Raw genomic sequence first — 16,795 nt, forward strand, 5'->3', positions numbered from 1 at the left:
CACACCTGTAGATAGCTTTGTGTAAGTTTAAAGATTGCTAATTCCATACATTTCTAAGGTAGCGAACAGAACTCCTTAACCTATGAGTTCTTATTTAAGCATACTATACTCGCTAGGCTTAGTCTTGTAACCCTTTGTGTGCCATTTAATGTAACAAGTGTAAAGCTTGCCAGGCACTGCGAAGGCGTGCACTCCTTACCATTTTGTCTGTACCTGCAGATGATTAGCTTGGAGATATACTTCCTTGCTTTTAAAACCCTCAAGATACGTTAACCTGCAGCATCAAGCTGTAGGTATGTCGACCATTTACTCACATTAGCGTTTACTGTGTTCTACGATTAGCACTGTTTAAATGCTTTTTAAGTTAGTGTTTTGCTAACATAAGGGAATTATCCTGTTTATTTTCACAACTTTTACTGTCTCATAACTGAGGGTTACTGTCTACAGTTATCTGCCATTGATTATACACTGTGCATGGTACTGGGTCTAGGAATTGAATTGACTTGCTTCTCTTATCTTTATGTCTCTTAGGTATTTTGTACTGCAATTCTTATATAAATGTTAGCCTGCATTAATTATAGCTGTGTATGTTAAACTGTTGGATGTTTCTATATGTATGTCTCTGCAATGCATTTCTTTTGACAATCTTCTCTCTCTGTATTTTTACTTTATGCTAGACACTATCCAGCCAGTGTAAACCTTCCAGTGATTGTCTCCATCTGGTTTCCCAAGATCTAGAGGATTTATCAGACTTTAAAAACAGGGTCTACCCGCTCATCCCAGTGCAGGAAAGTGCCTATATCTCCCCTGTGCTGTTCTGACCCAAGGAATCAAGAATAGGCAGTAATGTATGTGTAATCTGTGTTTCAACTCCTATAATTTTGTAACTATTTCCTGAATTTTGGTTATAGTGTGCTCTCCCTGCCAGGACAACCAGCAGCCATAGTCTCCCACTCTGTATCCCCTATAGCTATCAGCAGCCTAGCCTCAAAGCTCTCTCCCCTGTTCTTTTTATTCTCTCCTCTCCACTACAGCGCTCATGTTTCACCCCTCGCTCTATCATAGGGATTGACTACTAGAGGGCAGCATAGGACCGCCACTACCTAGCAGCCCTACTGTTTCTTAGAAACTAGGTTTTAACCAGGTACATACCTGTATCTTATTCCACCTTTACCCATCCACACTCTTTCTGTTACTTTTTATTCATCTCACCCTATTCATCTTTGTTAAGTCCTTTACCTCCTTGTATACCCCACTTTGAACCTACCTTCCACTTTCATTGATTGTTTTCCTCACTACCTGAATGCTTCCTTTCCTTCTAGCTCTACCCACTCCATTCGCCCTGTGGGCTCACTCTGCTCCCCTACCCTACCCCCAATTCCCACCCACCCCCAGTGCATCTAGCCTTATACCTCTCTAGCCACTTCCACTTCCCCATTATCCAATCCCATCCCTTAACCCATTAAAGGAATTCCATCATACTATATCACTCTTCCCACTTCATTAAATACCTAACCTGTTCACTTTCTACCTTTAACTTCTTCAGCACAATGACTACTCCACCCACGTCAACTTATCTCAAACACCTACTCCTGTTCTCAATACTTCCTATCCTATCCCTTCCCCTGTATCCTAACTGCCTATGAACATCTTAACTACTCTAATTTCCACCAGCCCATTAAACAAACATCCCTACCAGTTTTATCAGCCACCCTCAAACACATCAACATAACATCTACTACCAATTATCTCCTCCCTAAGTATCACAGAGTCATCCATTTTGCCTATAAAGACTAGCATGTCAAGAGAACACATAACATACTGAATCTTTTTCTAATTCACTACACCTACACCTCCTACTGGATGGTGACATTCACCCAAATGCTGGCCATACCAGTAATAGTCCTGCTAACTCAGTTAGACCTCCTCCCCGTTTTTTTCTCACCCCTACAAAGCCTCCTGACTCCCTCTTCATAGCTCACTTGAACATACGAAGTGTTAATAATAAAGTGACTCACCTTCATGCCCTACTGCATGTACATAACTTTGACATTCTATGCCAAACCAAAACATGGTTAAAACCAACAACCCAAGACTATGAAATCACCCCTCCAGGATATAGTATTTTAAGAGTAGATCCCTTTAACAAAAAAGGAGGGTGCGTAGCCTTAATATACAAAGCAGGGCTTCAATTTACACTACGGGATACTTACCTACCATCCGATATCAACACTTAAATTCTTATCACTAAGCGCAACTAAATAATTGTAAGGCCATCAACATTATATGCTCATATCTTCCTCCAGGTAATAACATCACATCCCTAGAAAATAGCCTTAGCTGGCTTTCCACTAACTATCCACAAGAAACCATTCTGCTAGGCGACTTTAATATAGACTGGAATACCTGTAATTCCGAGAACCCAACCAACCACATAAACCTACATGGCTTCTCCCAAACTATCACCTCACCCACTCGTATCCATAAACCTACCAACAAAGAAACCACCCTAGATTGGATTCTAATAAATACTCAGTCCCCAACATATACATCAGGCATCATGCCAGATGACATTAATGATCACTCACGAACTTATATAATTCGACAAAAGAGTAATATTCCCTGCCCTTCAACTTATAGAACAACTCGCTCCAATAAACATTTTAACCCCGAACACTTCCAAAATGAACTGAGAGTTTGCAACTGGTCACCCTTAAAACACCTCCAACTGGAGGAAGCAGTGGCATACTTCAATTCTAAGTTCCTAGAAATCCTGGACTACCATGCCCCTTCTTGTACTCTTAGAATCAGTACCAAAACTACTCCATGGCTTACAAAGGAAACTAAGCAAAGGATTCTACTTAGAAACAAATTTTGGGCCAAATGGTGTACTTCTAAAGACCTATCTGATCATTTAAAATTTAAACAGCTTAGAAATTCTACTAAAGCATCACTACTATTAGACAAAAAAAAAACTACTACTTTCGACTTCAACAGACCAATCAACAAAGTCCACAGAAATTCTGGTCAGGTATCAATAGACTCATTCATCTAGGCAACTCTAAGACACCAACCCCATCTGGTATTACCCAAGAGACTCCCAAACAAATTGCTGATTCCTTTAATATCTTCTTTAATGAAGCCATCCAGTCACTTGCTAACTCACTACCCCCTCTATCCTCATATTTGCCCTCCTCCTCACCTAACTCACTGCCTTCCTTCCAACTCCAACCTGTGCCTACATCCCTCATCTGTATCCTCCTTCAAAAACTCAAACCCTCTACCCCCTCTGCTGACCTCTTACCTGCTAAATATCTTCAAATAGCAGCTAAAGTTATTGCTTACCCTATATCTATCCTAATAAATAGAACCATAACAGAAGGTACAATCCCATCCATCTGGAAAGTCTCACATATAATACCCCTACACAAAGGCGGCAACTCAACTGCACTATCTAACTTTTGTCCAAATGCCCTACTCTCTCCCATAGCTAAAATCATGGAAAAATGCATCCACCATCAACTATTAGACCACCTTCTCCAAAATAGCCTATTAGCTAGCTCTCAGCATGGCTTTCGACCTTTCCATAGCACCACTACTGCCCTCCTATCATTTACTGACCACATTAACAAAAACTGTAACAATAACACCCTGTCTTCTGCTATCTTTATTGATCTTTCAAAAGCATTCGACATGGTAAACCATCAACTGCTGTTGAATTTTCTTAAGTCCCTCTCACTTGATACTCAAGCAGTACAGTGGTTCAAGTCTGACTTAGATAACAGGCAACAGGCAGTGCTTTGGGATAACACTCTATCCTCCCACCTTCCTGTCTCCCTTGGTGTACCCTAAGGTTCTATTTTGGGCCCTCTTATATTCTCAATCTTTATAAACGATCTGTCTATTAGTATCTCCCAAGCTATATCCATTCAATACGCAGATGACTCCACATTAATATCCTCAGCTACAGGGGCTTCTGAACTGCAGTCCCTCACCTAAAATATCTTTGAGCTAGAAGAATGTTTTTTACAGCGTTGTCTCCTCCTTAACCCTAAAAAGACTAAACTACTGCTGTTTACTCCTACACAAAAGTCCACCGATTTGCCTTCACTATCAAATCTAAAAATGGCACAGTTATATCTCCTGATACTACTACTAAACTCTTAGGAGTAACTATTGACCACAACCCTAACTATGATACTCATATCAACACCACAATAAAATCAGTTAACCGAAAACTAGGCTCTCTCTACAAAAATTAAACCCTTCCTTACTCCCATTGCTAGAACTACTATTGCCCACACCCACCTTATCTCAAATCTCTTTTATGCCTCTCCTATATATACAAATCTATCTAAAAGCAACCTCAACAAGCTGGCAATCTCCTACAATAATATTGCTAGATTTGCTACTAGCTCCCCTTTCAGAACTCACCACTGCCAAAATCTAAATCAACTGGGCTGGCTGGAATTGCATAATCAAATTCTATTTCTCCAACTGATTATTACCCATGAAATCCTTTATCAACCAGGTAACACACCAGTTCTCACAAGTCTAATCAACCCATATAAAAATCTTACAAAACTCTGCTCAGCAAATAAACTACTGGTATCTAGACAAAAACCCAACAATAAAGCAGGAGATTCCCTTTTCTCTAACACTGTGGGTAAAACCTGGAACCTACTTCCCAGTAAACTCACATCTCTTTCTTCAACTACACTATTTAAAAAGAAACTCAAATTATACTTTACAACCCACTGGCTATGTCCCTGTACTAACCCTGACTAGGATTTCTTCTCCTCCTGGTATCCTAGGCTATAGCACCATTTACTACTCACTTTATAGCCACATTAAGACCCCTACATTCTAAGTTGGGCCTATTGTACCCAGGAAAAACTGTATGGACATCTCTCTCTCTCATTTATGAACTACTGCCCCTCAACTAATTTGCCCTATTCTGTTTATAACTAGTCTGTTCTCCTGCGCCTTACAAATAACTTTGATTTGGGAATCCCCTACATTCTTCTGAATACATTTTTCTTCTTGCAGTGTTTGGTTTAAAAAAAAAAAACAATTTCATTCAAAGGTTGGGGGGGAATTCATCTTATTTGTTCTATTTTTACCCATCATGCATGCTAAAGTTGCCATGCAACACTTGTTTTGTCTGACAAATAATCTGTAGCTGTAGTTAAATGTTCTGTTTGTTAGTGTCTTTTATGTGGAGCTTTTCTCCCCGGGCCTCTACTGAAAATGGACATATACCCAGTTAGACTAGCCCGGACAACAAATGTAAAATAAATAAATAAAAATATACTTCTAGCATTGAGTAGCATTACCCTCAGTTTGTGCTTGCCTGTTCCTACTACAGTGGTGAATTTGTCATTTGAACATTGCCTAAAAAAGGCACTATAAGGCCAGCAAGAGCCTTAGCCAGTATCCGGAATCCCAGGGGCGACAGGTGTAGGCCATCTGTGGCAAAGCGTTGTGGTCTGTCGACCATGTCATCCCAAGCAGACAGATACTGGATTTCCTTAGAATGACACCAGAAGCTTAGCCAATTGTTGAAGTCAATCATTTTGTCCTTGTACTGCAGTATCATTCTGGGTGATTGCAGAATGCTACTCAGGGCTAGGGTCATACCTGGCTGGGCTACAAGATCGGAGAGCTCTTCCATGTCTCTTTTCATGTAGTCCAGGGAGGTACATCTCAGGTCATTCACACCAACATGGACAATGACGGAGTCATATTTGTACTTGTTGTGGAATGACCTGAGTGCGTGGGTTATGTGGCAGATCCTGGCACCCGACAGGCAGCTGGCAGTAACCTTCTCCTTGTTTAGCCTGGTGAGTGGGACATCGGTGTGCCTGACTATAGAGTCACCTATGACTAGTGTGTTTGGTACATTGTTTTGCCTTATTGGCTGTGGTTGAGTGGCACACTAAGTCTGTGGGCTATGTGTCATTTGGGTTGTGTTGGGGGATGGAGGTTGCTTGTGTTTCTGTTTTGAAAGTCTCTGTTGCTTAGACAGATTATTATTGAGAGCCTCCGCGAATGTTTTTGTGTTACTATGTGTGGATTCTGGTGGGGTAGATTTAGTGAGACTATGCGATGAGTGTGGTGTGGTGCAAATGTTTACCTTCTCCTCATGACTGTCAAGTTCAGTCATGAACATCATTTGGGGATTCAATGATTGCACCTAGTTTGCAGTCATCTGCAAACTTGGTCAGCCACAACTCCTTAGTTTTGACCTGAACTTCCAAGACATATATATATATACTAAACAGTAGGGGGCCCAGCACTGACCCCCTGTGGCACCCTGCTGGTAACAGGTCTGTTAGTTGATGTGGAGTCACCCACTTTGATAGTGTGTGTCTGGTTTGTGAGCCAGTTGGCAGCCCATCTGACAATGAAGGGGTTTATATTCAGTTTGCAAAGTTTATTGGTAATGCCTGAATATGGATTTGTGTTGAAAGCCTTTGCCAAGATGAGGTATGCTACGTGTACACATTTGCCCTCATCAATGGCCCTGGTCACATTTTCAAAGAAATCCACCAGATTTAACAGGCAGGATCTGCCCTTCACAAAGCCAAATTGGATCTAGGGTTTGGAGAGCAGCTATGTCTTTATTTACAAGGTCCAAAATTATACATTCCATGGCCCCAGGTCTGTTGCTAGGCCACCTTTATGGAGGGGAATAACTGTTGCTGTTCTCCATTCCACAGGAACAAAGCCTGTGGTTAGGCTATGATTGAAATGGGTACTTAATGGTTTATCTGGATGCCTTTGCCTGTATTTCTCATCAGATATCTTTGTGTCTGCCCTTTTTGTGTTGATTAATTTATCTTTCTTGTTTGCATAAATATTGTACCATATCAGATCTCTGTTTTTTTGCCATGTCCACATTTCGTTTTTTATCTCTTTCAAAAGTCTCCAGATTTAGTTCTTTATATTTTCGTGTTTCCTCAATTGCTTCTTCTTCCAAATGGCCCAAGGTTTCTTGGTCTATATAATGTTTTTCATAAATCTGTTGTACTGATGAACACAAATTTTTATTTGAAACTTCTGACAGTTTTTCTTGTGAAAGTATTTTTCTTTCCTCTAATTTCTCTCTCAAACCTTTTTGTACATCTTCTGTCTGGCAATTCTGGACTTCTTGCAAAATAGTAACTATACATGATTTTTTTCTTATCCACAACAGTCCACTCTTTCATCTTTATGGTTGTTTTTTGGCCTGTTAGTTTTTGTGATTTTTATGGACTGCTACTTCCTTCTAAAACAAGGGGGGCATCCTCCCCCTGGGCCTGGCCTGGCCCCTTTGTAGGAATGTTTCCCTGTCTTGAGGATTCTACACTGTCAATTTTTCCAGTCTTGGCACCAGTGCACCTACCAGGATGGGTACTTTTTTTATCTTGGTATTTGTGTACCCAGCTATCTTTTTTTATTTTTAACCTACTTCTGTCCACGATATATGCTATATAAAATACAGTTGATATATCAGTGTCATCTTGGTAAGATTTTGTGAAAAACAGGGTCCACCTCATGAAGGTACTCACCAAGACTTGAGAATTAATTCAGTTCCAGCAATAATACTCTCCTTCGCTTGCTGACTTATCTCTGCATTCAGACCCCACCTACATACCTTGAAACATGACCCATCAGAGACATTTGAGTCACTTTTCAACTATGGCTGCAAAACAGGATTTGTACCACAAGAACAAAGGACTGCAATGGTTATCCCACTTCACAAGACCATCAACCAACCCAGAAAGTAGAGACCCACTATTCTGACTAGTATAATATGCAAAGCAATGAAATGAATGATGGAAATGATCAACAGGGACAACCTTCAGACACTGGACCTTTCTGAAGGGAAGGTTATGCCCATTAAACCTGGTAGACGTCCTGAGAAGATCACCAAGGCAATGGATGAAGGGGAAATGGTGCATATCACCTGCATAGACCTGGCTAAGGCTTTTGATACAGTAGCCCACTTGGGGATAGTTGAAAAACTAACAGAACTGGGAATAAACCCCTGAATAACTCACTGGATTGAAATCACAGACAGGACCCAGGAATTCAAGATTGGTGAGACCACCTCCACTAAGAGATACCAGTGGGGTGCCTCAAGGCTCTGTACTGGAACTGCTCCTATTTGGCATCTACTTCTTGGGGGTAAATGTTAATGCCAAGGACTTTTGGATGATCAAGTTTACAGATGACTGCAAATTGGGAGCTATCATAGATTCTCCCAGTGAAACAAACATCTTGCCAAAGTCACATGTTAAAACTCAATGCCAAGAAAGGCATTATAGAGCCTTTTGTGAAAATGGCCACCGAGGCTACTTATTCCATCTATAAGACACTCCTAAGAGTTGACCAGATAGACCATATGTAGACAGTAATCTAGCCTTTGACCAACATGTGGCCAAGACAGTAAGGAAATCATTTTATGCTGCCCAACGTATAAGTAAGGGCATGGCATCCAGGTCCAAGGAGGTCACTGTGCCACTTTTTTTGGCTCTTATCAGACCCATCATCGAGTATAATGCCCACTTCTTTACGTACCTGACTAGACATAGGAAACAGTTGGAATACCCACAGAGACTCCTTACCAGCAGAATCCAGGGCATAAACATCTTGCTCTCCATGGATTGCCTTAAAGCTCTCCCTCTCTGTACCGAGTCTCCTACAGGATGCTGAGAGGTGATCTATGCCTGGCATACAAGGCATCTGTGAATCCAGTTCTAATGAACATGTTGTACATCTGCAAAATGAACAGCATCAGATCCACTAGATCCAAGAACTGAAATTTTGCTTGTGACATAAAATGGACATTTGGGGAGACAGATGTGTCTCTCACTGGATCCCCATACTGTGGAAGAGGCTCCTCAATCACATGAAGCAGAGTCTATCCCTAACCCTATTTAAGTGTAACCTTGACCAATGGATGGGAAATCGGAAATTCACCCCAGGTCTGGCCCCCCCATGTCTCTAATAGAGGTTGACAACAGCTATGCCTATACTAACATACAACATAAGCTTTAGAAACTTCCTAAAATAACCCCTTGTAACAGATTCCCATGGTACATATGGACATAACTGAGTTGGGTGTGCAGCTAGGCTTACAAAGGCCCTGGTGGTAGTTAGCCTACTATATACCTAGGAACAGGTTGTGCATGTAATTTCTGAACAATAAGAAACATGTATATCTAATGCCTGGCATTGAAATAAAAAATTCTGTAAGGGACAGAACAAAAACATGAAGCAAAATTAGGTACATTCTGCAAAATCACGAACAGGTGAGAAGTATTATATGCCCATAACATAGGATGTCCCTTGTCAAACATTCAATATGACATTAGTGGGCTTACGAGTTATATTATAGTCTAAAACATAACCTTGTTGTGATCTTGTGTGCACATTCCCCAGGCAGAAGACTAAGTGGAAGAGACTGCTGCATCATTCCCTATGCTGCAGAAAATTACCTCTATTGGAGAGTACATGGTGGAGTAGTAAATACTAGTCTTGCCACAAACTGCAGGAAGTGAGATAAACTGATCGCGATAGAGTGATCCAAAAATAACTAAGGCACAGTATGTGGAGAAGAAGATGGCAGAGTAGGTTAACAAAAGTTGGTAAGTCATACGAAGGCTTTAAAAGGGGTGATCTGCTGCTGGTAATGAAAAGGTGTCAGAGCTCCAGTTTGTTGGTCTGTAGCTTCATAATATTTGGGAAATTAAACTCACAGTCATGCTCTGAGTATGCCTTTTGGATAAATCCATTTAGAAATGCATGAGAAGGTAAAGTATGTCATAGGTACACTAGTGGGTAGAAAAGGCCTGCTTTAAAAAGCACTATCAATAGAAAGAGACTCATGTCAAGTAGTTTCCCTGAAACTGGCAACAAAAATGGGACGTCTTCAACTCCGTGGTTAAAAATGGGACGTCTTCAACTCCGTGGTTAAAAATGGGACGTCTTCAACTCCGTGGTTAAAAATGGGACAGCTTCAACTCCGTGGTTAAAAATGGCACGTCTTTAACTCAGTGGTTAAAAATGGGACGTCTTCAACTCCGTGGTTAAAAATGAGACATCTTCAACTCCGTGGTTAATCAGCTGAAAGACTGAAACAAAACCACAAAGCTTTAACTCCAGAGATACCTCACCTTCTCACTTGATGCAGCAAAACAGAAATCCACTGCATTCTTGGAGTTTAGGTATTAGCTGATGGAAAGACAGCATTCATTTCTGCCAAGGTCTTAAAAACGGAAAGGAACTCATAGTTTTGTTATTAAGAGGACTTTAATGCTGCATTCATGTGATGAGATGCTACATATGCATTTAGTGACAATAGATTTGTACATAAGCAACAGTTGACTCCAGATAAGTTACTACATTACTACTTACCAGCAAACCTATGGACTTTCTTCAAATGAGTTCCACAACAGCATCACAAGAATAAGTGGTAATATTTAATAGTGAACAAGTGGCAGTATTTGATAGTGAGTAAGTGGTAGCATTTAATAGTGAATAAGTGGTACTATTTAATAGTGTTACAAATTATTGTCTAAACAGTTAATTACATACCCAGTTTGTAATCAATGCCTGTTATAAGTAGTGTATCTATGAATGCATGTGCATGCGCGGGTGCGTGTTTGAAACGTAGAATGATGTACTAGTCTCTCCCACTCATTCTGCTGCTGGAGAACATATGGCTCAGGTGTGTGCATGTAGGGGGAAAAATGAAGGGAAAAGTAGAAAGAGGTGCAGACTAATGGCACTAGAACATGAAGGATGATGCCTTTATTCAGCAGGAGATTATACGTTGCTTGGGTATTCATGTAACTCTGCCATATGGAGAACACCACAATGTTAAAATGAAGTATGCATAAACTGAAACTCACCGTTTGGAACACTGACGGCACGATCAACAACCTGAGTAGCGTTATCATACACTGCGATGGTAATCTCAAAAGTTGCCACAAACTCCCTGTTCAAAGGGCTTTTCACAAATACTTTTCCTGCAAAACAAAAATGATAATTTTATAAATGCAGAATGCTAGACCAGGATAATAAAAAGGGGAAACAAAATACAAATGATAAAGTGAGTGTAAAACAGAGTAATAGAGAGAGAGAGAGCCTACAGGTGGTATTACACTGAAATTTTGGCATACTGCATATCGGGTCTCCCCTGAAAAGAAGGGACTAGCCTAATGGAATTAACCTGGTCAAAAAAGGATAAATAAATACAATATTAAGTGGTTTACTCTAGTACAGGCTTCAGTCAAGTGGCATTTTTATGTCATAATTATTTTCACAAGCTGATAGACTTTTATAGGCTTTAATTAAAATTATGTGACTGTTTTCAAGATTTTTTGAAAGAAACCAAATACCATTTCTGACAAAATCTAGCCAGATAAACATTTTAATACAAGTCTGCTAGACAGTCCAGTAGAATTTTGTTAAACTCAGAGTTTTTCTGAGAAAATAAATCTGAAGAGCAGTAGTTTGAAGGACTTATGAAATGTACTGCCGTAGATAACAAAGGATTTTGTTGCTATGGCTATAGTACCCCAGTATGCAAAGGAAAGACCAGTGAAATGAGCAGTATGAATGAAAAAAAATTGGCTGTATGTAAAAGCTTGAGTGTGGTAGTTTTTTTTTATTATTAATAGTCTTTCTGCCTCCTGCCTGACAACCGTCAATCCTCACCCAGTCAGCAGTTTCTCTGTACTGGTCACCCCCACCAAGGATGTGAGAGGGTCCCATCATCCAGACATCCATGACAGTGGTTTGATCCCTCATCAGAATTTCAACAATAATTTCATCCTCTTCTATGTTTGGCAGTCCACAGTCACTCAGTCCCAAAAAAATGGCAACTCACAGAAAGCCAACAATGGAGGCAGAGTAGCCCCTATGCATTCCTTGCCCCCCCCCCACAGTATCTTGCAGCCAAATGGGCTGCAAGTGAGGGTGAAATTAATAGTATGCTGACAACATGCCACTCCCTCCAGCACCTCACACCCCCTGTAGAGCTGCTAGTTGGAGGAAAACAGCCATCTCATACTTTCCAGAGAGGAATCTACACCCTTACTGGACTTCTGGAAATGACAATACACTTCCCAGAGATGACTCTACACCCTTACTGGACTTCTGGAAATGACAGTACTTAAAATTAAGGCTGTAATGCCTCTCCAAAGTAGGGACATGTGACCAACATTGTCATAACACCCTCTGTTATACCTTTCCTCTCACGAGTACGTGTACCTGCTTAGCTGTAACAAAGTTTACTGCTTACATGGCTTGATGGTCAAATTCTTGTTGATGGGTTTTCCCCTGAATTAATGCTCCTCTGAGGGGTTGTATCATTGACTGACCCAACCTACCTTGGCTTTTCGCTTGATGGGCGTATCCCATCCTTGTCATGCAAGCTCCAAAGGACACTCGAGTCACTGATTAATCTGGGGTGTCCCATGCCAGAGTCAGAGTTTTATCCCATTATTCAACAGAATGGGTTTCATGATGGTGTTAGCTGGTCTTTCAGACCATCCCTCCCAACTCAGCAATATTTCACTGAAATTCAATAACACTTCTCATTTGAGATATCTTAAAAACATGTCAGTAAGTACAGGGTAGTACAATTTAATATTATTGAGAATATAGAGCATTATTCAATACTGTAAAGAATATATAGCAATAACTTACAGCAGAAACATTGGCTTGTCGATGTCTAAATAGATTCATAAAGATAAGTACAGTAAAAACAGTCTTAAGAAATGATAATGGGTCAGCTTTCCTATGGTGTTTAGTTACCTCTACAGTCTGAAATGCACTTGCATAAGCAATGGCTTTCATAGCTAATCCCAAGAACAATATACTAGTGTGGAGAATACAGTTGAAATATCTTCACTTTAAAGTGTTGCTGTTTCCCCACAATGTACTAATGTATCAGGAGACCAAATCTGTGCAGCATATATAATTGAAAAATTGTGAAAAACAATAATTTTCTATTAAGGAGACAACTTCCTAAATGTTTTGAATGAGATGCTTAACTATTAAAAACTTTGTTAATAAATTTACTAAACCTTAAAATTATATTACTAAATCCTGTAAAATAAGAATAAAATAAAATAAACTGCTCCTCATGGCAAAACAGGAAAATTATTTTCAGAATTTCCACCATTTTGCTATTTACACACCTGAGGATTGTTTTCTGCAATATATATAACATAAGATCCTTACCCTCAACTATCTGCAGCTAAGAGTAAAATTACTAAGATTACCTGCTGACGAGTTTGCATGTGTGACATTTTTAGGTATCTTTGCTATATTACCTGTTTTGAAGTCAATTCCAAAAGCACCTTGCTGATCTGGTACAAGACTGTTTGTGTCATCCCTTGCTAAAATTTCTATAATGTAATACTCCAAACGAGGCTGAAGATCTCGGTCAGTTGCTGGAACCTCAGCAATAAAAGTGCCCACTGCAGTTGACTCAGGAATAGTTACAGTCTGGAAAGGATTTATAAACTCTGGTCGCGAGTCGTTGATGTCATCTATGAGAATACTGACTGTAGAGGTACTAGAGAAAGGTATGGTGCCTCTGTCTGTGGCTATGATGGTCAGCTCATAAGAACCTCTTTCCTCTCTGTCCACTGTCACATTAGCTACTCTGATAATCCCAGTTGTAGAGACGATCAGGAACTTGTCTAGTGCACCACCCCCAATACGGTATGTCACTTGTCCATTTAGGCCAATATCAGCATCTGTTGCTGTCACCTGGACAACGCTAAAACCTGTAAAAAGAGAGAACAAAGTGTGATATTTGTTACTGTAACAGCACACTGAAAGATGTAGCTATTAATCAGGCTTTTAAATAAACTTCAAGATTCGTTACATAAGGTTTGACTACAAGGAGAAATGCGTTTCATCTGACAGAAGACAATATTTCAAACCTACAGAAAGAGGAAAGATATTTTCTATTTCCCTTAATTAATTATTTCTAATCATTATTTCTACTTTATTTATATTTGCTGTTGACTAATGAGTTATTTGATCAACTATGAATAAATGAAAACCACCAACATGCTATAACAGATTAAAACAAGAAAACTAGAACACTGCTTCACACTGCACATCCTACTCAAATATGAAAATGACACAGCTCAAAAGTACCCCCCCTTGCGTTCCCACACAGATTTTATTTGTGTGCACATAATGTGTGTTTCTGTGTGCACATGTACATATGTACATTGGTTGATGAGCCTTAGTTACTATAGCTCCTATCGCATCCCCTGTCTGTGTGAAGGAGGTTGTGCTCGCCGCACTCCATTGACTATAACTAATTTCATGCATGCAGCATATTGCACACAACCAAAAATTCAACTGCAGAAATGCTGTTCTGAGATATGGTTACATTAACCATGTTGTTCCCAGTTGTACAGCTTTCTAAGACACATGTAAGTTACTTGATCTAAGTTTCCCAAAAGACTCTGTATGAAACTAGAATCTCAAGGTCCATTTTCTGGAATGCTGACTGTAGAGGCCCTAGAGACTGGTATCACTGCCTGTGGCTTTGATGGTCAGCTCATAACAACCTCTTTCCTCTGTGTCCACTGTCACAATAGCCTCTACTGATTTAGTTTACTTTGGCATTAGTATTCAATTTTACTATCTTACTATCTTATTTAGGTCTCATCTGTGGGAATGTGGACTTTCTAATTTTGGTGTTTCTGCTTGGTAGCCTTTCTTAGAACTGCAGATGCTGTTAATTCTGCTATAATGAAGTGCTACAAATGGGATTTGCCCCCTGCCCCACCTTACTTACGTGTGCTAATCCTACCTATGCCTCATCTCCTACCTCACATTAAGGTACTAAACACCTTTCCAGTAATATTAACACTAAACAAAATAAAGACACTGACACGACACAGACTTCAAACATATCCTGTTCCTTTAGCTAGACTTTAGTCTAACCCCAATCAGCAAGTAATGGAAGGTGCACACACACACACACACACACACACACACACACACACACAGACACCAAATCTATCCCCTTTCCTAGTCCTTTCTCTAACTGTAACCTACAAACCACAGCTTCTCATACACACACAAACACACATATATACACACACACACACACACACACACACACACACACACACACACACTACCCAACCACTTCAACTTTTGTTACAAACAAAAACTTTGGCATTGCACCCCAAGCCCACTTACCTTAAATTTAATATTCATCACTTTGACAGCTGATGGCCTTGATCACCTATCCACTTAAGCAATTCTGACACCAAAAATTTTGTACACACACATGTTATATACACTTATATATATATATATATATATATATTAATTCTGAGATCACTGTATCTCAGACAGTTTAGACGGAACACGTGAAGATTACACAACCTCAGACTTAATATCTCCCAAACTCACACTTTCAGTGATGATGTTCTCAGAATGATACCTTCCTCACAATTTCAACATATACAGCCAGCAAGTAACATGGGTTTCGATTTACTTACCAGCCAACGACTTAGACAACAAGGGTGCATTTGACTGAATGACTATACCTGCATGTACAAACCACAGTAAATTCAGTCCACATATATAATAGTATGCTCATATATGGTCATTATGACATTTGACAATTGATTTCTGGGCAAGTCTGACTGAGTAGGAACCCATTTTCAGCTGAAGCCTAGGGAGACACGCTCCAAAGTATTAAAAAAAAAAAATTAAGAACAATAATGTTACAATCTTCAAAAATAATACAAAAGCATCTACAGTTTAAATAATTATTCCAATTTAGACATAATATGAAAACATCGGTTAAGAATAGATACAAGTTATATGACAATGATTTAATAGTTATTGAAATTTTTCGCCAGTTTATAGAGAAAATAAGGGTAAGTTAGTATGATGCAAATAGGAATTGCAATATGAAGTGAGAGAAAAAGCAGGTTTATGATATATTTAAACATTCCTAATACTGAGCTTAAAATTCAGCCTTTTGATATTAATGCCTTGTGTTTAAGTAATATATTAAATATTTTATCAAAGAATTTCAAAACAATGCACTAAAGTTTACTAGTAAATCAAAGCCATGTATACACAGATTAATTACTATGTAAACAGAACAGTGTTTTGCTTTTATCTATTATAAATAAACAGCAACTAACTGCAGCAGACAATGTCCTACTCCAAAGATGTCTGTTTAACCTCCCAATGACGTAGTATATTCTTGTACCACTAACAGGCTTTTTCTCCTCATGCCGAATGATCTGGCAATGTTCATAAATAAGGAGGCAGTGAAACAGCAGGTCTCCAAATCCCTGACCCAGAACATATTCACCGTTAGTGTGGATATCACTCTTAAAATACAGACTTAAGTGTAAGAAGACAACTTCCTGACACCTTTGGTGTACCATTTCCTTTTCATTTCAATGAAGTGTCCCTTTACCACTATTTCCATAACAGAACATTCTGTTCATTTAATTTTTAAATACCAACTGCTTTTCTTTTTGTCTTCCATCTGTTTTTCTTTTTGTCTTATCGCTTCTTATAGCTTTCCTGTGAATCCTCTGTCTTTTTCTTCTGTCAAACAAAGGATCCTCATTTTGTCCAGGAAGGCATTTCCTCTTTACTCTTGCCTATCTTCTAGTCATTGACTGGAAGGATCATCCAGTCTTGAACTCAGGTCAAAAGTAATGTGAAGATTTGTGCATATTATGATGCTCAGTCTACATCATTTATTCTTTGGTGATGTATTGGTGCTTTAGAA

The 16,795-nt window shown here is 39.4% G+C and overlaps 1 protein-coding gene across 1 annotated transcript in view; it reads right to left on the reverse strand.

Moving 5' to 3' along the window:
* Positions 1 to 16,795, reverse strand: part of CDH23 (cadherin related 23) — a 2,508,764-nt gene that overhangs the window by 380,521 nt on the left and 2,111,448 nt on the right. Inside the window, exons 27-28 of the mRNA XM_044056944.1 lie at positions 13,332 to 13,790; positions 10,902 to 11,018 (exon numbers count right to left, since the gene is read on the reverse strand). Of these exons, the coding sequence (XP_043912879.1) occupies positions 10,902 to 11,018; positions 13,332 to 13,790 (576 nt within the window). The remainder of the gene's footprint in view (positions 1 to 10,901; positions 11,019 to 13,331; positions 13,791 to 16,795) is intronic.

The sequence above is a fragment of the Protopterus annectens genome, chromosome 14.part0 (assembly GCF_019279795.1).
Source record: "Protopterus annectens isolate FY-2018-M chromosome 14.part0, PAN1.0, whole genome shotgun sequence".
Lineage (NCBI taxonomy): Eukaryota > Metazoa > Chordata > Ceratodontiformes > Protopteridae > Protopterus > Protopterus annectens.